We start from the raw sequence: 23,283 nt of genomic DNA, 5'->3' as shown, positions 1-23,283 counted from the left end.
CTGGTCCTGACCATACTCCTGACCCCAGGCGCCAGCCCACTGGCCCCTCTGCCTCCACACTCCTGGTCAGCCCCTACTCCCAGCCATCATGGCTTTCTGGTCTGGCAACATCTGTGGTCCATTGCTGGACCAGAAAGGTTCAGCTGTAGAAAGCCCATCAGCCTGAAATGAATTGACGCTGTGACTGTGCTGTTGCCATCTTCTGTTTCGGGGGAGGGGTGTGTGTGTTTTACCAATGGAAAGGTGAGGTCCAGGGGCAAGAGGAGTGCCCCACTCAATAGCCCAGATCAAATTCAAACCAGCCAGGCCCCTCTTTCGTCCTTGGTCCTGTTTCTCGGGAAGAAGGGTATCACCTGGTTGCATAGCTTACAAAGGGCACGAGGGCCACTGAGTCTATGTGAGAAGTCATCACAACGAAACTCCCATCACCATTATGCATTTATCACCCATTAGGGAAGCTGAGGCACACATCTTGGGTTGCCACAGGGTAGTAGGAGACACATGCAACCTAACCAGGGGAATAAAATCCCCACACACATTTCACTGTTCCTATTGCCTGACGAGCAGAGTGACCGTCCCATGACTCACTGGCACACCCGCCTTTCAAGCAATGGTTAGCTATGTGGCATCCCAGCATGGAAAAGGGCATGGGACCTGGGTGGATTTTACTAGCTAGAATGACTCAGTCAGAGGCTCAGAGCATCCAATGACATGGTATTCTATAATCCAGAGCAAACTAATGTAACGGGTCCTAATTCCTCATGTACTGGGCGTCTTCATGAAATGGAGAGAGAATTTGAATGTCCTGGTCCAAAAGTGCAGCCCCCTTCTGTTGCTGTGAGAAGAGACTCTCTGGTAGCTAGTAGCAGTATGAGGGTAGGACCCACAATTGATCATCTCTGATTCCATCTGGTAGAGGTGTGTACGCACACATGGACCCCCCCCGCACACAACTGTAATGTATTATCTCCTCCTCGCCAGCCCCCTGAAGTCAGGCTAAAGGGGGCAGTATCCAACTCTCCCTTTTTAGAACTCTGGTAACCTGCCCACAGAGGCTGTTCCCTGCAGGGCTGGGAGTGTGTGGCTAAAGAACAGCTCTATTTTATAGTGGTCTCTCTCTGTTCATGATCCTCTGCCTTTCCCCTTATGAAGATCAAGAGCTGGACTCTCTCGACTGCAGAGCGAAAATGTAGAGCTGGCCACCAGCTCCAGGGGTTGACCTAGCCAGTCTCCCATCTCTTGGGGTGTTGGTCTTGCTCTGCTTGCCTGTTTAACATCCATGTAGGTATTTATTTTGCTAAGAAGGGAAGGAGGAGGTAAATCTCCCGCCTCTGAGCAATGTTGGGTTGGCCGGCCAGGACCTCGGCAGTCTGCAGTTCTGAAAGTGGAGCGCCAGGGCATTGGATCAGCTGGAGGAAATGGGGAATCTGGCTGTGTTCTATAGGGTTCTGTGGTCAAGATGTTTAGGACTGGGGCCGAGCAGGAGGAAGGTGGTTTGCATGTCACTGCCCCCACCCTCCAGCTTTTGTCTTCTTTCACATCTGCACTTTGCAAAGTCAATGTTGTGTTTTCAAGGCCCTGCGATCCAGGGTGTTTGTCGTGCATGAGCTGTTGGCTTTGGTTAGTCTTGGTTCATACAGAACAGTGGTGCTCAGCCAGGGGTATGTATACCCCAGGGATACACACAGCTCTCCCAGAGAGTATTTTAACTCAGTGTTTCTCACCCTTTTTATAAATAAAAAAGAATGGACTAATTTTATGTTCATCTAATTTTTTTATTTATCCTTTTTGCACAGTCATAAGTCCGCTGGCAAGTTTGTTGCCTATAGGCAATTTGTTCCAACCAACCAGTTATGAGTAAGTTGTTTAAACAAATGTGTTGCAGTGGTGGAGTAAAATAATTGTGTGTCTGAAAATTGTAGATACTGGGGGTATTTATAACTTCTTTTCTTTTTGAAATAGGGGTATTTTATTTAAAAAAAGGTTAAGAAACACTGATATAGAGTATCACAAGTGTGCTTGCTTCATTCCAGTCAAGATGGACAAAATGAGCTGAGATAATTCAACCCATTAATACAACTAAGAACTGAGTGTCCTAATCCCCTGGGTGGTTTTGAACAATCTCTGCTGGGAAATATCCCCCCTGGCCGAAGGGTTTAGGTTGTCTGAACAAAGAGTGGAACTCCACTGGCATGGGACTCAGTGGTCTGGACAAAGGGTTTAGAGTGACATCTAAAGTCACAGGACAGAATTCCCTGAGTGGCCATTGTGACTTGACAGCAATGTAAAGGGCCTACGCTGTACATGGTTTACACTGACTAGTAGAAACCATGCCATCCCAGAATCTCCTGGGACCCTGTTATGTTTCCCTTCTGTTGCCGTGGGTTTCCATAATGGTGGCAGAGCCACAATGATCAATGACAATCAGGTAGCCTTCTACTCAGCCATTTGATTGTTATTTGTATGGAGGGAGTGCGAGGGGGCCAAGGAAGGCTGTGTCTTGACTGCACAAAAGGTGTATTTTACCTGAAGGTAGTGGGGACTAGAGCCCCGGTAGTTTCTACCTCAAGTCACCCCTTTACGCTCCATCATGGAGGTAAAAGCAGCCCATGTCTTGTCCCCACCTAGGATTTTTCCTCGGGACAACTATGTCAATATAAAAACACTTGGCCTGAGAGTAGGGCTGCATCTTGCAAGGTGTGGTGCAGAGTAATGGACCAATCCTACCCCAAGGAGCTTGCAGTGCAGAGGGAAATCCATCTGCAGGCGATACACACAACACTCTTTGTCTCAATCATGTAAAAAAGTAAATAAGGAAAAGTTACTTACTTGTTCTGATAACAGAAGAGCTGGGGGTCACCAAGTGAAATAAACAGGTAGCAGGTTAAAAACCACAAAAGGCGGTAATTGTTCATGTAAAGCAGAGTCAACCTGTGGAACTCCGGCTGGAGGATGTTGTGAAGACCAGGACTTTAGCAGGGTTCAAAAAGGAGCTAGATAAATTGATGCATGTTAGGCTCAGCAGTGGCTATTAGCCAGAATGGGCAGAACTGTGTCCCCAGCCTCTGTTTGACAGAAGCTAGGAATGGGCGACAGGGGAGGAGGCATCACTGGATGATTCCCTGTTCTGTTCTCTTCCTCTGGGACACATGGCATAAGCCACTGTCAGGAGACAGGACACTGGACTAGATGGCCCTTTGGTCTGACCCAGTGTGGCTGTTCTTATGTAAAGTTTGGAATCCACAGAGTTCGAGCCCCAGAGTACATTAGGAGGCCTCACCCAAGGGCTCCCCTCCACTCATCAATCTTCCATCCGACATCACCCCTGTGGTTCATGGGGTCAGTTAATTTTGACAACACTTGGGATGCAAGGGGAAGTGAATGAATTTGAGTAACCCTGAGATTCTGCTGAATACACTTACTGCCACGGGGCAAGTGAATGCTCTCAGGACGTCTGCAAGTGAGGCACAATATCAATGTGAGGTCCTTATAGGCCTTTTGTGAAGCAGGAGTCAGTGTTCTGGTATGCTGACTGTCTCTCTCCCTTGCAGGTCACTGGTGGTGCAGTATGTCTTTGATCCTAACGCCTGAGTCCGGGAGGAAGTAGCAGCTGGTCCCTGGTACTTGTTCCCCTGAGAGATGTCTGCAACCAGAGGCAATGGAGAGCACTGGAAGTCTTTGGAGTCAGTGGGGATCAGCCGGAAGGAGCTGGCTCTGGCTGAAGCCCTGCAGATGGAGTATGATGCTCTGTCCCGCCTGAGGCAGGACAAAGAGGAGAGTCAGGCCAAGCAAAATACTGACCGGTCCCTCATTTCCTGGGATGACCCAGCTGTGCATTACAACAAACCTGCTGTCAGGAATGACTGCCACAGCATCAAAATAATGCGAGGCCTCTCTGGCTCAGACCCCACCCTTAATTACAACTCCTCCTCAGTCCAAGGGAGCTCTAGAGCTCCGGGCACCAACACCACTACCTCACTGGCCCCACCCGCTGAGGCAGAGAGCCAGCCTTGGCTGCAGGACCCTCTCACCAGTGACTATCTGTACATCTTCGATGGCTCAGAGGAAGACTTCCTCAGCAAACCTCTCAATGGGACCTCATGCCAAGATGGCTCCCCCAAGAAGCTCTCCCCTCCTCCTCTACCCCCTCGCCTCTCTATCTGGAGCTCCTCAGAGGTGAATCATTCTTCCCTCAAAAGTTCCACACTGTCTTACAAAGGGCCCCGGCCCCGAGACATCAACATGTTCTCTTCGGCCCACGAGCTGGCCGATGGAAAACTGCTAGGCCGCAGGATTTCAGACAAAGACCCCTATGGCGCCATGGACTACGATGGCATCAACAACGCCATCACCCGCCTCAACCTGAAATCTACCTATGACACGGATCTGCTGAGAGACTCCAGCTGGGGCTGGAAGGAAGGCAGGAGCATCTTCGAGAAGGAGACCACTGGAAAACCAGTGGCACGGAGCAAGACCATGCCACCCCAACTCCCGCCAAGGACCTACATCTCTAAGTTTGGGAACCAGAACAATGTGGCACCCAACAAGAACCCTAGGGTCTCAGTGGATCCGGTAAGAAGCTTTTGGCTTTCTTCTTACAGGCTGGGCAGAGAGGAGGAGGTGTGAACCCCCGTCCTGATTCTAGGCTGCTCCTCCCCATCCACAACTGTTCTTCCTAAGCTTGACTTCTGGGCTCCTGTTGGGAATGGGTTACACCTCTGTTAGAGTGGCCTTACGAGGTTATCTTCACTGCACAGTAAACCTGGTCTGGGGACCCCAGGCTTGTGGACTCAGCATTTGCAAGCATGTTTGAGAGTCCACACTGCATGGTAAACCTGAGCTGGCAATTCCTGGCAGGAGGGCCTGCTCAAGTTAGTCAGACTGATTTGTGTGTGAGTGGAAACCAGCTTGGGCACAAAGACCAAGCTTAGTGTGCAGTACAGACATACCTGTGAAGGGTCCTCTTCCCTTTCACCATCACGTTAGAGGGCTGTAGAAGCAGCCCACCGGGGCGCACCTGGCGGGTGGTGCCCAAGGCGGCATGCTGGCAGTGGGGCCTGTCCGGCAGTGTTCCCTGTAAGCTGAGTGCTTTGGTGGACAACCAGGAGAGATTCAGGTGCTGCCCAGCTGCTTAGCAGAGCGCCCTCCAGCAGCATGCATTTCTATTGGTGGTGCACATCTGCACATGCTGTGGTGCACAGAACAAAATTTATTCTGCCCATGGATGGAAAATATTAGAGGGAACCCTGCTTGCTGGTGGGTGGAGGATGCTATAGTCAATTGGAGTGCTGGACCCGGAAGGTGCAGGGTTGAAGGCAACTGCCTTGCTCACCATGCCCTAAGCCTGGGTCTGTTCAGGTGTACGTGGGAGACCACACTGGAAGAACTGGAAAGAGCACCCCAGAAGTGAGAGCTGCTGAGTAGATCCCCAAACTGAAGGGCTAGGGGCAGCATTCCCTCAATTTTTTCCATCAAGGGTGGAATAAATGTTGTGTGCACCATGGCACATGGTGATGTTCACCACCAGTGGAAACACACGCAGCTCACTGTAGGCGCACTGCCACTCAGCTGGGTAGCACCTGTATCTCTCCTGGGTGGTTTCCCAAGCTCTCAGCTTACAGGGAACACTGGCCGGGGCAGAGCAGGAGTGGGAGAGGAGTCAAAGGGCTGCAGGAGTCAGGACTGCATTTGCAGGGGTGAGTGGGGTGGGAGGTGCTGGCTTGGCAGATCAGGGCTCATGATATGTCTGTGAAGAAGCCCTGCACGCGGCTGATGCCAGGCCTACTAGAACAGATTGCCAGGGAGCGGATGTAATGAAGGCAAGCGAGGCACGGTAGAGGAGCTGTGGTGTGGTCTTGTACGGAGGCAGCCTGCGCTTGTGGACAAATACATCAGAGTGTGCAAATAAATCTGTGCATGTGTCTATCCCTCTCTTTGTCCCCTGACCGCTGTAAGGAAGCCAGCTTCACTCTGGCTTCTGTATTGTTCTGTCTTGTCCAATGTGCTGTTTTGCATCTCTATTAAAGATGTCTGTGCATTGGCTCAGGCCCCATTCGCCGTGGGCATCAGTAAGATCCTGTTCTGAAAACACATTGCCAAAGAGGTGTTGGATCATGAGACTGCCTCGACCCTCCCAGAGCGCAGACCCCAGCAAGGAAATTAGCCTCTGGTGGCAGCAGGGGAGAAGCTATGCAAATCCCTGACAGCCCAGTCCGCAGCTGGTTGTGATATTGCTATGAAACGATCCGCCCAGATGCGAGAGACCTCGTGCACATTCCCCCTTTCCAAGCACTGATTCTCTCTCCTTCCTTTCAGCTCCCACTGTGCAGTTCTGGGTGTGGCCAGAGCCACCAAGTGAATTTGTGGGGCACAAGCAAAGCTTCCCTGCTGTGAACTGGCTCATCATCTCCTCCCTTCCCCCCCATTATCACCCACCTCCCCACCATTAGTCCTTGCCTAACTTCCCTGGGGCAGCTGTGGCCTTTGCTGGCATCAGAAAGCAACAGGGGGGACATGTTTCCTTCAGCTGGAAAGAGAGAAGATGAGCGAGAGCCTTTACGATCAGCTGGGTCTTTGCAAACCCTCCCTTGCCAGAGTTTGACAAGCACAGGTCTAGGAGACACCTGTGAATTCTGAGACCCCTTGTCCCCCATCTGCACCTGCTCTCCCCACAACCCAGGTGCACCACCACCGGTGGGGACAACCCTTTCCTCGCACCATCCCAGGATCCTTATTGTTTCGAAATTGCTATTAACCTCTAGCGCTCTGGACCTTGATTTGAAGACTCAGCTGTAGGTCTCTAGCTCTCGGGCCTCAGGTGCCTGTTCGGATTTGCTCCAGCTCTTTTGGGAATCCATCCCTATTGACTGGGGTTGCTGCCCCAACAAACGAAGCTTTTGTCTTTCAAATCCTGAACTAAATCTGACCAGGGCACTGTGGCGCTGCCTATACATCGCCGCTCGTTGGTGGCCTGTTGTGACACAGGTGTCTATGTACTTCCTTGAACTGCAGCCTCAGACATCACAACTGCTCGTACTATTTATAAAGTGCAGAGAAAGTCCAAGCTAAAAATGATGTCCAGCAAAGGCTTCCCCAGCTAGGCAGGGGCTATATCTCCAGCCCTGACTGTTTTATCAGCTCTTCCCGGCAGTGAGTCTGTCAGCTTGTGAAATGTCACGAGATCCTCAGGAAAAAGCCTGGAGGAACCTCCTTGTAAGCAGCAATGTGACTGCTTTCCTGCTGGGGCGGAGGATACCAAAATAGCCCTTAGATCTAACCTAGCTTTCTTTCTCTTCACATATCCAGGTTGAAACTCTCTAATCTGGTGCTTTCTCATCTGGCAGCATCCATAATGCAGCGATATTTTAGTTAGCCGGACGACCACTTATCATGAATGGGGCCAAGTTTCCCGCGGTCCCATAAAGTTTGTTTCTAGCCATCAGTCCTGGCTCTCAGTGTTCTCAGCTGCTATTTGGCTGTAATTTACCCCTAAACGTCTCCTAATGGCGCAGTATGCTATGAAAATGTTGGTCATGCTACTAGACAATATTGACCTCTGTGGTTTGGAAACTTCTCTTGCCCAGCACCGGTCCAGTCTCAGGGTGCCGGATGGGAGAGTTGCAACCTGTATATATTTTCCCAGTGCTGCCCTCACTGGATTTCTGCTGCAAAGGAGGCTGCAGCACATTCCTTCCCAAGGCTCTGTGTTGGGCCCACCGTAGGCCAACACATGTATCAGCCACTAATCATGGGGTGTGTGTGTTTCGGTCTCAGAGGGAGGGTCGTTCTTGGGTGTGATACCGAGATCCATGCCTCCAGGACCAGAGGGATACAAATTCCAGTGAAGCTGCCTTCCCTGCAAAATCCTGCAGGACTGCCCTCTCTCCTGTGTCAGTGAAAGATGCAGCTGGCGACTGCGGGTGGGGTTTATGTAAGTCACTCTCTGTTTCATTGGAGCCAGAAACTAATTAGAAAAGAGCATTAAAATGGTCTTTAGTGGCTGTTGTGTTCTCTCCCTTTCTCTCCCTCCCCTTCACTATTGGGTGGGTTAATTGCTCTGACAGTGGGCCCATTGTTGGCTGAGGACAAGGGAGTGAAGCTCTGAGACCCGTGCGCACACAGCGCGAGACTGAGCATGGCACTCTGCGGACTGCTGCAGGCCCAGCTGGCATACCAGAAGGAGGGGAAGAGAGATTTTAAAGAGGTGGTGGGAGAGTGGGGAGATTTTCCTCATTTCATTGTTTGACACACCAGGAAGTTTTTTCGTTAGCTTTTGATGTTTGAATATACTTTATTTCTACCGACATGGTCCGGGGGAGAGCACTGGGCTATTTATAGTCGATTCCTGACTCTGCCACTGGCTTGCTGCATCACCTTGGGCAAGTCACTTTGCATCATTCCCTATCTCGTTCATTTAGATTATAAATTCTTGAAAGCAGGGATTTTTTTTTTTTTTTTTTTTGTAACTGGAAAAACAGAGTTTGAATGCAAAGGAAAATTTTCTACAGAAACTTAAATTTTGGTTGAAAAGCCAATTTCATTTAACTATTAAAATTATACAATGAAAACATCTCAATCTGCACTAGTTGCTACACTCCCCCCGGACATGCAGCATCTTATGTTATTCTCTAGTAAAAGGAGAGAGCCCTAGTGTATTATAAGTGTATTAGCTCCTCTCTCTATAACAAGACTGGAGTAACACCACAGTGGCTTGCATCTGGTTTGCGTGTGGCTGGCTGGCCAGGCCTCTCTCCCTTTCTGCCCACAATCCTTGACAGGGCCAGCCAAGCTGCCTCACAGCACTCTGAGAAAGCAACCCTGGCATGACTTGAGTGAGTCATGGTGCTATGAACTATGGGGTTCGTACCCAGAAGTCTTTGTGTCTCTTGGCACTGGAACCAGTGCCAGCATGGGTGCCGGGCAGGACGGCAGGGGAGCAGAGCTCAGTTGGTTATGCTCAGCTGAGCAGAAGGACTGTGTCTTGGTCATGCGTTTGAGGTTAGATGGCAATGAAGACACACCCAATGTGCGCTATGGGGGACAGAAAGTCAGGAGCATCCCACGGTGAGTTGGAAATGGATGAGTGGAGTGGGAAATTGGAGCCCTTCCACTCCAATGGCTGCGGTTTTCCTGAGCCTTGTTCCTACGATCTCTGCATCTCTTGCTGTCTTCCACGTCAGGTTGCCTCCCAACCGCACGCCTTAGCTAACGGCTATGAGCTGTTCGAGGTCTCCGAGGAGAGGGATGAAGAGGTGGCAGCTTTCTGCCACATGCTGGATGTGTAAGTACTGGGAGGGATCGAGAAACATTCCAGCTGCCTTTCTGGGGTCTCCCCAGAGCCAGCCTGTCCCAGAGCCCAAAGCCATGACTTGGGGTCTGTCAGTGTGCTGGTGGCGGACGTACCCTGGGGCTTTAATTACTGTGGCTTAATTGATCTTGGGAGAAGGAAGATAGGCTTTGTTTCCTCTGCTGCTTGTGCTGCCTGGCAGCTCTGCAGAGGCGCTGGAGAAGCGTCATTACTGGGGTGCGAGTGATGAGACACAAGCCCATTTGTGCTGGGCTGTGACTGGAATCCTTGGCAAAGCCGCAGTGGGGGAGGCGCTCTGGCTGTGGCTGACAGTGGTAAATGAGGCTTTCAGGGAGAAAACATAGGGATGCCCTTTTTCACTCTGTTTAACCTTTTGGGGCTGGGGGGAGGTTTATAGAGGGACAGTTAAGATCTTCTTAGCATCCAAGGCTCCTCTCCCTAACGAGAGATGTTGCCACGGGCTGTAGGAGAGGGAAAAAGAGGAGGTGGTAGGGGACAGGCCAGCCAATGTGGGGAGGGCAAAGAGGGAAATTGCCCTGGGCCCTGGCAATTCAGGAAGGGCCCAGGGCTCCTGGATGCTGCAGGTGTTACTGTGGCAGCAGCAATAGCCGGAACCCTTCTAATCACCTCCAAAGCCAGGGGTGGCAAGTGCCAGACAGCGCTGAGTGCTGGCTGTCCCCAGCCCTGTCCCTCTGGCCCAAGGCCCTGCCTCTTCCAAGAGCTGCTCCCTCCCTCCTCCTTTGCCCAGGGGCCAAGCACATCTGTCATCTCCCCTGGCGGGGGGACTTAGGATCAAATGGCAATTTCCCATGGGCAGGGCAGCCTCACGTCTGGAGGGGGAGGTGGCTCGGCAGGCTCATCTAGAGAGGGCGTTCCATGCATGAGGGCTGGCTTGCAAGGATGCACAATGGGAGAAAAGAAAAACAGGTGATGGAGCTTGGTGTCTCCGCTGGAGAGAGGCGGGGAGTCCAAAATTGCCCCCACCACACTCTGAGCTACAGGCCTGAATTGCTAGGAGGAAGGTGGTGCTGATGGTGACAGAGAAAGAGGGAGTGCGAGGACTTAGCTGGCACGGTCCTGAGGGGGTAGAGCTCAGTTTGGGCCATGTGAGGCTCTGGCTGGACACGAGACACCCGAGAGGAGATATTGGAGAGTCAGGCTGAGATGCAGGACAGCATGGAGGGAGAGGAAGATGTGGGAGTTACTGGTGTCAGCCATGGAAGCAGCTGAGATCACTTGGAGCAAGGCTGTGAAGGGAGGAGAAGAGGCCAGGAGAGGATCTACCATCTGGTTAGAGAGAGAGCCCTTTGTGAGATGGGTGCCAGGCGGCGGGCGTCTCTAACTCCTCTTCCTATCCCCTTGCCTTCTGCCTGCAGCTTGAGATCTGGCTACAGCACCCAGGACTACGCCCTCACTGGCTTTGTCTGGAGCACAGTCAACCTCAGTCCTGAGCACCTGGGCCACGGTGTCAGCCTTAAGGTGACTGTGGTGTGTGATAGCGTTCAGGAGCCGCTCACGTTCACCTGTGACTGTAAGTCCCCTCTTGGGTGGTAAGTGTGGTGCTTTCTGTGTCCACCTGTGAACAGGGCATCCTTGTGCTCTGCAGAACCCGCCCTCCTCCAGTCCCCACTGCAACAAAGGAGCTAAGACGGCTGCCGCTGGTGGCTAAAGTGGTGGTTTCGCTAATCCAGCTTCTGTGGGACAGACGTGAGCCGACAGACTGCGGCTCCTCTCCCAGAGGGGAGAGCAGCTGTGTTGCCCCCATGGGCAGATGTGTGCTAGAGATGGGCCCTGTTTACACCCTGGGCACTGAATTTCTGTCTGCCCCTGCGAGGGGCTGCACCACATGCTGCGTCTGAGGAGGCCAGAGGGGGTTGAGATCCAGGTGCAAATGCCTCTGCTCATTTTCACTCTCCATCATTACCCGTGCACCCAGGTCTCCGCTCCTCTTTTGAACACGCTTGCCTGGCTGTGCGGAGGGCAGGCTGAGCCTTAAATCACAGGCCTGACCCAAAGCCCGGGGAAGTTAGTTGGAGTGTCTCCATTGACTGGTGGCCCTCGGTGACAGCCTGCTGCATGGGTTAGAGGTGGTTCGGTGCCTTGCCATGAAGGGACAGGGCTCTGGGCAGGGAGCACACACCTCCTCACATGACTCCACCAGGTGCAGAGCAGGCTTGTGAGGAGACGAGTCTCTGTCATTCATGAGACAGAAGTTGGTGGAATGGGGAGCCTCAGGGAATAGAGGCCCAATCAGGGGAGGCGACAGCTACCCCAGATCCATGGGCAACGTGTGTGTGTGGGGAGGCTCCTTGATCTGGAAGGGGTGGGCCCACGGGCAGAAGTGGCTAGGGCCAAGGGCAGAGGGGGTGGAGCCAAGGGCAGAGGGGGTGGAGCCAAGGGCAGAAGTGGGTGGGGATAAGGGCAGAAGGGGTGGGACCACGGACAGAAGTGGCTAGGGCCAAGGGCAGAGGGGGTGGAGCCAAGGGCAGAAGTGGGTGGGGATAAGGGCAGAAGGGGTGGGACCATGGACAGAAGTGGCTAGGGCCAAGGGCAGAGGGGGTGGAGCCAAGGGCAGAAGTGGGTGGGGATAAGGGCAGAAGGGGTGGGACCACGGGCAGAAGTGGCTAGGGCCAAGGGCAGAGGGGGTGGGGACAAGGGCAGAAGGGGTGGGACCACAGGCAGAAGTAGGCAGGGACAAGGGCAGAGGGGGTGGAGCCAAGGGCAGAAGTGGGTGGGGCCAAGGGCAGAAGGGGTGGGACCATGGGCAGAAGTAGGCAGGGACAGGGGCAGCCTGCCTGGAGCACAGTGCTCCTGCGTCCTCAGGAAGCCACAAAAGCCGCACAGAACGCAGCAGGAGCTCTCCATCTGCGATTTAAAGGGCTCAGGCCCCAAGCGACTGACTCCTTTCCCCCCCAACTCCTGTCGGTGGGCTTGGGCCCAAGACTGAGCCCACTGGGTTTGTACCCTCTCCAGGCTCCTCCACGGTGGACCTGCTCATCTACCAGACACTGTGCTATACATACGACGAGCTGCTCGGCATTGACGTGGATGACTTTGTGCTCAAGCTCTGTGGCCTGGAGGAGTTCTTGCAGAAGTGAGTGAGCAAGGGGCGGCCAGCCTGCCCGGCTGCACCAGCGTCGGGTGTAGCAGAGCACGACCGAATCCTGGCTGTGATCTAGGCAGGAAAAGGGGTGCCCCCGAACGTCTTCCTCTCTCTGCTCTTTCACATGTCTTACCTTCGCGCAGCCAAATGATGTACCCCCACTCGCTCTCGGGCCCAGCACCTCTCAGGTTCCCCAGTCGGCTGTGCAACAGCTGGGTTTATCTGAATGCATGTGAGGAGCTGCGGGTATTATGCCATTCCCTGACTCTCCTGCCAAGAAATGCAGGAGCCTTCTCCTCCTGTGGCAGGATATAAGTAACTCCCATTGACCCCAGGCACAGGGGAGTTCATGTTTGGAGAAAATCAGAGAGTGGCCAAGAAAAGCTCTTGAATATGCCTGCTGATACTCAGCAAAGTGGTTGGGGCAGGCAATCAAGCCGAGAACTTAATTTCTGGAGTTTGTTTTTTAAGCAGCTGGGAAGAGGTCACCAGCTGTGGCTGACTGAGCAGGGCAAAGGTAAATTTGGAGGAGGTGGGGGAAGGAAATCCAGAAAAAGCTTTGGTTTGGCCAAATATTCCTGCTGAAAACAGTTTGCTTTTATTATAAAACACCCCCTGCCCCAAAGGTGCTGGTACTGCCTCCCATGGGAAAGCTGCAAAATGTCAAACAAAATGCAGGGGTTTGTTTGAAAACAAAGAACAAGAATAACCCCTGGAGGGGGAAATTTAATGGAATACGTTTGCCTAGCTGTGGGGGTAAGCCTATGTGAAATCTGGGGACTTCTGAAATGATAAAGCCTCTGTCTCCATGAGAATGGAGGCCAGCTAGATGCAAGCACAGGAGTGAGGTCAGAGGTAAAATGAAACCAGTGGGGATTAAGGAGCTAAGAGAGCGTATGTTCCCTGGGGCAGTCTCTCTTCTGTGTTTGCACAGCACACAGCACAATAGGGGCTAGGCTTCCTCAGGGTTCCCACAATATAGATAATAAATAATCTTATCGGGAAAGGTGGCAGCATGACTGATACCCCTGTATGTCCAGAGGACAAGTGTGGATGCAGTGTTTCCCATGCTGCCCTGCTGTCGTGTCTGTCCTGCTGGGACCACACCTAGGAAGGAGTAGATTTTGTTCAGTGTCCGTGGCCCATTCTATCCTTGTTGGGGTGGCCAGTTAAAACCAGTGGCTCATTTTTTTGAAGAGGACACATGTCCTCTGGGAGCAGACCTGAGCTCTGTTGTCTTGATTTCACATGGGCCTTCAAATGGCCTTCAGTTTGTAGCAGGGCCCAACAATGAACTGGTGGGGAAAGCTCCTTGCCACCGGGCTATCTGCAGTTCCCCAGGTTGGCTTTTTTTTGGTGTCCTCTTACTCCTGTGTGTTCAGAGCTCCTGGCTGAACAAGGATGTTCAGGGGGACACTAGGGCACTGATGGGCCAGTGCCTGAGGTCATGCGACTTGTCATTCATCACCAGTAAGTGTCAGCTGGTGGGACTTTAAGGTGGCTTTAGTTTTGCCTCCTCAGATCTTGCGGCATAGTAATGATGATGAAGAATGCGAGCTGGCCAGTGAAACCCCCTATTATCCCGGCTGGGCTGTCAGTGAACAGACTTTTAAACCACATAGAGTCCTCAGCCGAGTTTGGCTTGGAGCGTGCAGGAGACCAGATCCAAGTGAACAAACCACCCAGCTCGGTTTGCTTTCCAGCATGGAAAGCAATGAAAGCTTTCTGCTCTCAAGGCTATTTCCTGCTCCTCTGCAGCCTTGGCAGGCTGTTTGGTAGCTTTAACCGCAGGCTGTCTGTCTCCGCAGCAAGGGAGGGATGAGTGTGTATGTGAATGGTTTGGTGGGCTAAGTCTCAGGTTTGGCATTACTAGACTCCCTGAAACCACAGGTTTCAGACAGCAGGATCATCCTTCATCCTTCCCAGGGAGAGGAATCTAGTACTACTGCCAGGGTGCCCTCTAATTTTTTACATCCTGGGGCAAAATAAATTTTGCTATGTGCACCAAGGCATGAGTAGATGTGCACCTCCAGTAGAAAAACAGGATGCCACCTGTTGGTGCTCTGCGAATCAGCAGGGCAGCACCTGAATCTCTCCTGGGTGGCTGCCCAAGTGCTCAGCTTACAGGGAAGGCTTACTGCCGTGGTCCTTGTCTGCCACTCATAGGCACTAAATACCACCTGGTGCTTTTTGTAATCGCAGCCATTTGCCCTGGTACAAGCTTCTCTCCCGGCTTTTTTTTTTTACCTTGCCTCCGCTCCAGAGGTGGCTGCATTTCATGGATGGAGGAAGTGTTTTTATTTTTCTGCAGATACGCTACATGAAAAGCTCCCTTTAGGGTGAAAGATATTCTCTGGATGCAAAGTCATACAGATGTAGAAGCTCCAGATCTCACCCTCTCTCTTTGTCCCACTCATTCTCTGTCACAAGTAACACATCTCCTGGAAACGGCACATGATAAGCCGGAACAAGCTGTCTCAGGGGCCTGATTCTGCTTTAGAAAAGTCCTCGGGAGCTTTGCTATTGACTTGACTGGCAACAGAATTGGGCCCTAAGGGGGCTGCTGGGAAGTCTGCCTTGCGCAGGGGAATCTCCTGGTAGGCTCCTTTACTTGGCATGATTCAGATTGGGCAGGGGGCAAGGTTGTGCTCTAGCATGTCTTGCCCATCTGGCAGAATGGTCCTGGTCGCACCAGCCCTTTAAAACAGCCCTTCGTCTGAGAGTCACCTTCGCCCTGCTTTCTATCTGCACCGAGCTCATGCATGGCTGAGGAATAAGCCTCATATCTTATTTGTGTGTGTGTCTGTCTGTCTGTCTTAGAGAGGTCTGTATGCAAACCATGCATACTCAGCAGCCAGATTTACCAAACATTTAAATAGCTTTAAATGCAACCTTATAGAAAAACTCCTCTGATTGCCATTGGAGCCACAATGGATTGCTGGAGAGGCCTGTGTCCAGCAGGAGTTTGGCCATCCTCGAGGGGAAAACTGCCAGCTGAGTGCTGGCAAGACCAGTCCACCCCTGAACTAAGGGACTCAGATGAGCTGCAAATTCTCATTAGCCGCTGGGCTTTTTCTTCTGACGCTGTCGTTGTCCGCAGAAAAATTGTCTTCCTTTGTAGAGAAGGAGCCTTAACCAGAAACAGCCTCCCTCGGAAAAAGTAATTTACATCAGATGATGGAATAATATTCCTGACTTGTCATCTGCAGGCTCCTCCTCCGCTATTTTTTAAAGGGATCTGGTGTATGGTTACAAAGAGAGAAGACAGATTCTTCTCTTCTCCTTGCACCCAAAGCACAGTCTGATGCAGCGGGCAGCAGAGAGCGACAGCGCTGAAAATGTTTGCACCGGCATAAGAAGGTGTCTGATGCCAGTTATGCTCCAGGGAGGGAGGAGAATGGGTCTTGTGGAGAAAGCTCTGATGAGAAGTGGGTTTCCAGTCCTGGCTCTGCCACAGAGTCACTCCCCAGGCAACCTTGGGCAAGTCACTTCATCCCTCTCTGTGCTTCAGTTCCCCATCCATACAACATTTTCTTTCTCCTCCTCTTTGTTTGTTTAGCTTGTGAACTCTTCAGGACAGGGAGCGTATCTTATGTGTACCTACAGCACCAACCGTCACAGGGACCCAGTGTCAGCCCAGGTGCATTCAGACTAGTCCTTTTTTCCGCTGTGCAACATACCTTGCTCATTGCTATGATGCTGCATGCATTTTGCAATGACTTGGCAGGGAACAGCGTGTTTTGGTGACAGAGCAAAGATGCTCCCCACCTCTCCCTCTCTCTCAGACGCCCTGTGAAGGGTCCCTCCTAAGCCAGGGTAAGTTGATATAACATGAACTTCTGCCCCAGTGACCCCAACCACAACCTCCCATCCAGGCCTTGAGATATCCCAGCCTCAGCCCTCCGAGCCCATCCCCCAGACCTTGCCTGGTTATGTTATGGCAGTTGCACCAGCTCTGTGCACAGTACAGGTCAGGATGCAGTCTGTGCTTCCTGCTGGAGCAGCCTGGGAGAGAAGGGGCTTCCTGCTACGGCTTCCCCCAACTCCTGCATTGTTCCCTCTGGCTGAGGAGTTCAAGGTGAGGGCTGGGCCAGCTGGGTCTCTGGACTGTGGCAGAGTGCAAGGAAGGTTTGGGCTGCCAGTGTGCCCAGGTAGCAGGAGTTGCAGGCCTCCTGCCCTGCTCTATATTTGAAGTGCCAGGCCAGGGGTCTTAACCAGCTTAGATAATCAAGCTGCGATTTTCAGAGTTGCCGAGGGCAGTTCAGTCTCCGGTTCCCATTCATCTTAATAGGAACGGGGCGTCTGTGTTCCCTGGGCAGCTCTGCAAACTGCAGCATAAAGCTCTGTTCTCTCCCTGACATGCTTTCTGGGTCTGCACCTGCACTGCCCCCACATGCCCCTGTCTGCACACTCCCTCCTGCACCTTCCTAGTTCCAGGCCATCCTGCCCTTGAGCTTGCAGGTGTTTTACCTCTGCTTCCCCTTCCCTGTGCACCTGGCACTCTGCTCCTGGGCGCTTGTGAAAACTGCAATGGTTGATTCTCTGCTGCAGCTAGTAGGGAGATTCTGCATTGCCAGCTGCCTCCAGAGTGTTTCAGCTCTTGTCGCTTCCCGATAAGGCCCTTCAGCTGGTCCAAGCTGGACCCAGAGTTTGGTTATATCTGAGGTTTGTCTTACTGAGTTTGTATTTCCCAGTCTCACAGAGATGCTGGCAGTTCCCCCTTGGGGCGTCCTGTGTTGTAGAGCTTTGCCCAACGCCCCTGTAAGTTAGCACCAGGCTGCTCTTATTTATGCGGTGCTTCTCTGGCTGCCCATATGTGACAAGAAGGATCAGTTTCATCATCTGACCTTCTGCATCCCCATGGTGTATATTAACTGGGGAAGTTCCCCTTTTCACCCTTTCAGCAGGGCACTGGGTGAGGAGCTGGGAGGACAAGTGCCTCTCTATTAACTGTAGAATGTACCAGCTAATCCCCATCATGTCTACTTTAAAGAGGGGCAGAGGAGAGAACCAAGGCACTGGGCATGAAAGAGTGACTTGCCCAGCCTAAGCCAGCCATACGATGGCACAGCTGGATTTGGAACCCAGCCTCTCCTGCTCCCCAGTGCTGTGCTTCAACCCCTAGAGGCCTGAAGATCCTTATCAAAAAGGCAGTCTTGCACAGTGTTCCCTGTGCGCTGAGTGTCTGGGCGGCCACCCAGGAGAGATTCAGGTGCTACCCAGCTGATCAGCAAAGCGCCCACAGCCAGCAGCATGTGTTCTACTGGCAGTGCACATACCCATATGCCTTGGTGCACCGTATAAAATTTATTCCACCTATGAATTAAAAAAAGGAGAGGGAACCCAGCTCTTGCATTTCCAGGCTTTTCTCTTCTAAGCTCATGCTGCAGGCTGGAGTGGCATCTCGAATCACAGCTGTTCTTTTTGTTCCTCCTTTCAGCAAACATGCCCTGGGCAGCCACGAATATATCCAGCACTGCAGGAAGTTTGACGTCGACATCCGGCTGCAGCTGATGAAGAGGAAGGCAGTGCGCAGCGACCTTGCCAGGACGGTGAGCAGCTGCTCTCGCAGGGGAACTGAGAACGCACTGAACCGATGCATGTTGTTGCTACTGCTTGGTGCATTCATCTCCCCTGCAGGCTATCCCAGGGTTGCTGATTTGGTGGGGGGGACTGTGACGCCATTAGGGAGAGATGATGGCTGCCTTTTACAATGGAGCTTAGGCATCTAAGTCACTGAAGTGCTTTTGAAAATGTTCCCCGATGACCTCAAAATCCCCATCCTGTCCAACTAAACCTTCCTCCAAAGAACAAGATGCTCCTTGCAAGTTGCTGCATCACCAGCTCCCATCTAGCGGTTACAGCTCTGGGGCTGGTTGCCCGATGACACCTTGACCCTGCTCACCCGCAGCTAAAAGTTCCCTGCACCCTGTCTTTTCCATTGCACCCAGGGCTTGCTTCAGGAATCCAGCTTCTACACTCCAGCAGTGCATCTTTGAATACTTCCCAAATGCTCCTCTGATGGGTGTCCAGAGTGATTTGCTTGGCATGACTCTTAGAGGAAGCCATGAATGTTAGACATGGAAAAGACCCAGTAGCTGCATCTGTTTCATCCTCTACCCACTGTTTGTCCCTTGCATCTGCCCATGCTAGTTTCAAATGTACCACCCAACAGGGCTCTGGGGTTACTTCTCCCCAGCCCTGCAGAGCTCTTGCCAGGAAACATTCCTGGATTATTGTCAGCATAGGTTGTCCCTTATGATAATTTAGTGACAATTGCCTAGAAATCCTTGGCCCTCCTCCATGATCCCAGCAAGCCCAGGAACCCCTGTGTGCTTCTCAGCAGGCATGGACTTAGCAGTTGAGATCTTCAATGATTCTTCATTTTCAGAGAGAGGTTGGTATCTCTAATGACTTCAGTGGCTTTGCAGAGGTCAGACAGTCTTTCTGGTATCAGCTGAGAGTGCTACTAGATAGAGCCAGCATCCCTGATCAGGAGGAGTTAATGCTCACGGATCAGCAGCAGCTGAACAGCTCTGTTTCTCCTACAGGTGAATGATGACCAAAGCCCTTCGACGCTCAACCACTACATTCACCTGCAGGAGAGACCGATCAAGCAGACCATCAGCAGGTGAAGAGGAGGGGAGAGGTGGCGGTGTGCGGAGGGAGCCTGTACAGTCCCCGCTGGGGGAGGATGGTGTGTGCTGAGCAGGATGATGGAGGAAAATACACAGATCCAGGCAGCAATGCACTTGCACTGGTTCCCAGGCTTGTACGGGAACGCTGTTCAAGTGAGAGGGACGAGAAACAAAGCAGAGATGCTTCTGTGGCTACATCGCTGTCTTCCTGGGTCTGTGCTGAATTCTGTCCTCTCTCTTCCTCTCCAGGCAGGCCCTGAGTCTCCTCTTCGACACCTTCCACAATGAGGTCGATGCCTTCCTCACAGCTGAGGTGAGTGTGGCTTGCTCAGGACAGGACCCATGCTGGTACAGAGTGCACCAATTGAGCAGTTGGGGTGAGAGGCTGGTCTGGGCTTGTCTACACATAGGAGTTATTCCAGTTTAACTTAAATCGTCTGTCAAAAGAACGTTAGCGGAGTCAGCACAAGCCCCAGTATCGACACACTTGTTCAGTTACACCTGCCTTATAGCAGGCTAGCTTGTGTTTGTAATCTCGGCCATGTCCTTCTGAGAAAGTTACACCCATTTGACAGGTTTTGGACCTGATTTCATTGAATCAGTGCACAAGGGTTGTGTGGACACACATTCCCGCTTAAGGGAGCCATTATTTTGGTTAAACTAACCTGAAATAAACCACTCTGGAACTGACCTCGGTCCAGATCCACAGTCAGAAGACCTTGCTGGTGTAGCTACATTAATAGCTCCTGGACCATGTCTAAGATTACAGGAGTTTCTCCATCACTGTACCAACTCAGTCTCCCTCAGCGATGGTAGCTAGGTCGACACAAGCACTCTTCCGTCAACACCACTGCATTCACACTGGGTGCTGGAGCAGCATAGCTGTGTCAGTCGGGGATGTGGCTGTTTCACATCCCTGACCAGCACACCTACATCAACCTAAGTTTAAGTGTAGACCAGGCTCTGGAGTGTGGCTAGCGCTTATGCCAGCCCAACTGCACCTTCCTGTTATAGCTTATTCCAGCCTCCTGGAGCAAAATAAGATACACCCATTTCACCAGTGTAACTGCATCTATATGGGGGGTTTTTGCCATGTCCGTCACAGGCAACATTTTCTCAAACCCCTGATCAACAGTGATGCCAGGGAAACGTTTGTTGTGTAGATTGGGTCTCAGAGTGTACAAACGCGCACACACACACAGAGTTGCAACAACTTGTCTGTTTTATTAATCAGAATTTCCATTCCTCCAGTGAAATTTGTGTGTGAAGAGCAGTGGTGCGAGTGTGGCTGGTCTCTGCTTTGGACAGATAATGGCCTAAAAAGCATGCTTATAAAGTTTGTGGACGACACCAAGCTGGGAGGGGTGGCCAGTGCTTTGGAGGGATAGGGTTATAATTCAAAATGATCTGGACCAACTGGAGAAATGATCTGAGATAAATGGGATGAAGTTCAATGAGGATAAATGCAAAGTACTCCACATAGAAAAGAACAATCAGTTTTACACATACAAAATGGGAAGTGACTGTCTAGGAAGGAGTTCTGCAGAAAGGGATTCAGGGGTCATAGCAGCCCACGAGCTAAATATATGAGTCAACAGTGTGTTGCTGTTGCAAAAAAAATCAAACATAATTCTGGAATGCGTTAATAGGAGTATAGTAAACAAAACACGAGAGATCATTCTACTCTGAATTGATTAGGCCTCGACTGGAGCACTGTGACCGCAGTTCAAGAAAGATTTGGAGAAATTAGAGAGGGTCCAGAGAAGCGCAACAGAAATGATTCAAGGCCTAGAAAACATGGCCTATCAGGGAAGACAGAAAGATCTGGGTTTGTTTAGTTTGGAAAAGAGAAGACTGAGGTGACTTGATAGCAGCTGTCAAGTGCCTAAAAGGGTGTTAAAAGGAGGAAGGAGAAAAATGATTCTTCTTAACCTCTGATAAGAACAAGAAGCAACAGGCTTAAATTGCAGCAAGGGAGGTTTAGGTTGGACAATAGGAAGAACTTCCTAACTCTCAGGGTGGTTAAACACTGGAATAAATTGTCTAGAGAGGTTGTGGAATCTATGACATGGGAGATATTTAAGAGCAGGTTGGATCAGCATATGTTGGAGATGATCTGTGGTGCCTGGTCAGCTGTGAGAGCAGGTGACTGGACTCGATGACCTCTTGAGGTTCCTTCCAGTTCCAGTGTTCTGTGATTCTATGCCAGTCCTGGTGCTTCTGACAGTTCTTTGCACTGCATAACAACTTCCATGCACAGACCTCGGAGAGTCCGTCGCATGTGGGCCAGCGTTCTCCCCATTGTACAAAGACAAGAAAGGAGTGGCTCATGGGAATGGGGCCAAAGCTTCCTGACTTCCAGCCCTTTGCTTTCAGCAGCTTTCTGTAATGAAAGCCTCAGGAGGCTTTCTGGCCTGGGGCAGGGGGGTTAGTTGCTTCCTTGATTTTTCAGTCCTGCTGTCTGTGACCCAGTGCGTGTCTGCCTGTCAGGCCCATGCAGGTTTTTCCTGCTAACCCTGAGGCTCGTAAAGCCAATAAGCCTATCTGGTTTTCAGAAGGCCTGGGCACCCTTGTAAAAGGATTGCTGACCTGGATCTGAACCTGAATTTTTCCTAGCTTCTTTCACAGCAAATTGGATCTCTGCCTCCTCCTTCCAGTCAGGGATCCCTCAACAAAGCCAGTGTGTTCCAGCCCAGCTTCACAGACACAAGAGGCTGAAATCAATCTAGAAGAGTGAGCCCCAACTACGAGACAGAGCAGAGAAACAGGCCTCCAGACTTCTGGGGTCTACCCATGGCTTTGCCACTGACTCTGCTCACACAAGTCGTTTCACCGCCCTGCGCGTTGGTTCCCTCTCTGTAAGATGAAGATAGACCGTAGCTACCTGCTGGGGTGGCTGCAAGGGTTAAGTCAAGTGCTTTGAGATCCCCTGGTGGAAGCAGCTCTAGAACAGGTACAATTACTAAGATCCAGAACAAAGGTGGTTAAATCACAGGCACGCGTGTGGCTCCTGCTGTAAGCCCATGAGGTAGCGCTCATGTCAGCCTACCCCAGCAGTCAAGTTATTTGCTCTGTGCAGTGGAGCCTGAGCCTGAAGTTTGCTCCTTCCAGGGAGACTTCCAGCTGAAAGCCGAGCGGGTGATCCAGTCAGTCATGGCCATTTGCAATGCCCTGGCTGCCGTGGAGTCTCAGGAAATCACTGGAGCCCTGAACCAGCTGCCAGCCTGCCCCTCTCGCATGCAGCCCAAGATCCAGAAGGTAAGAAGTCAGGAGCCTCTGGGCGGGGACTGAACTTGGAGAAAAGGGGTGAAGGCAAAGGGAAGCTGAGGCTGGGCATTATCTGTATGTGAGAGCAGGAGTTGGGCATGCAGCTGGGGAAACCTTCCTCAGCTATGGAATAATCTCCCTGGGGAAGGGCGGGAGTCTCATCTCTTGAGTCTGGCAAAGCCCTGCATAATAGTAGAGGGGGGAGCAGGACTTCCAGAGGCTGCATTCCTAGGGCCTGATCCAAAGTCACCAGGTGTCCTTCAGAGGACACTGGATTGGGCCCACAGAGGTCAAAGCCAACCAAGCCATGATCAGCGGCCACGGGCTAGGGATCGGGATCTTGCGCAGCACAAGATCAGAGTACTGACTCCTGCAGCAGAGAGAACTGTTCTTCCCTCCTGCAGAAGTGAGTGCCACTGAGCCTGGAATTGCGCAGCTGAACCGGCTCATGTGTCCTAGGCCGAGGCTGGGTTTCAGCTGTAGGGCACCTCTGCACTTCTAACAGAGCAGCCCTTCCAGAGCAAAGAGCCCATGTGTGAGAACCTGGCTTTCTGCACCAGGAAGGCAATGGGGTGCAGTGGGGTGCAGATAAAGGGAATCTGGCCCCACTTCATCCATTTTTTACCCCCCCTCACTAAGATCCCACGTGTAACATTCCCGAGCAGCTGAGACCCTGGCTGAATTTCCTTACTGGCTGCAGCTAGAGTGGCAGGGAATGGAAGGGCTCTGGGACGCTGTTATGTAAAGAAGCTGGCTTGGATGATTGCTTCCAGCTGCTGGAATAACCTTAACATTGCTCTTCTGGTTTCTTTTTTCTCCACAGGATCCAAAAGTGCTGGCTGTGAGGGAAAACCGGGGTAATTGCTCTTCTCTGCTCATTCAGCTGCAGAGTTCTTGAGGCTTTTGACCTTCAGACCCCTCTCCCCCTATTTAGAGTGGGGCAGGATTTTTTTTTAACTTTTTGGGGA

At 51.8% G+C, this 23,283-nt stretch overlaps 1 protein-coding gene across 5 annotated transcripts in view; it reads left to right on the top strand.

Annotated features, from left to right (window-relative positions):
• PIK3C2B (phosphatidylinositol-4-phosphate 3-kinase catalytic subunit type 2 beta) overlaps positions 1 to 23,283 on the top strand; it is a 71,930-nt gene that overhangs the window by 17,927 nt on the left and 30,720 nt on the right. For all 5 annotated transcript variants that reach the window (XR_012642573.1, XM_074977413.1, XM_074977412.1 and 2 more), the window contains exons 2-10: positions 3,552 to 4,572; positions 9,180 to 9,280; positions 10,684 to 10,838; positions 12,281 to 12,401; positions 17,851 to 17,962; positions 18,962 to 19,041; positions 19,298 to 19,361; positions 22,160 to 22,306; positions 23,139 to 23,172. Coding sequence is in view for 4 of the 5 variants with exons in the window: in XM_074977413.1 (XP_074833514.1) it covers positions 3,640 to 4,572; positions 9,180 to 9,280; positions 10,684 to 10,838; positions 12,281 to 12,401; positions 17,851 to 17,962; positions 18,962 to 19,041; positions 19,298 to 19,361; positions 22,160 to 22,306; positions 23,139 to 23,172 (1,747 nt within the window). In the remaining variant the exon portion in view is untranslated. The remainder of the gene's footprint in view (positions 1 to 3,551; positions 4,573 to 9,179; positions 9,281 to 10,683; positions 10,839 to 12,280; positions 12,402 to 17,850; positions 17,963 to 18,961; positions 19,042 to 19,297; positions 19,362 to 22,159; positions 22,307 to 23,138; positions 23,173 to 23,283) is intronic.

The sequence above is a fragment of the Carettochelys insculpta genome, chromosome 26, assembly GCF_033958435.1.
Source record: "Carettochelys insculpta isolate YL-2023 chromosome 26, ASM3395843v1, whole genome shotgun sequence".
Taxonomy (NCBI): domain Eukaryota; kingdom Metazoa; phylum Chordata; order Testudines; family Carettochelyidae; genus Carettochelys; species Carettochelys insculpta.
This window is presented reverse-complemented; position numbering and strand designations above follow the sequence as displayed.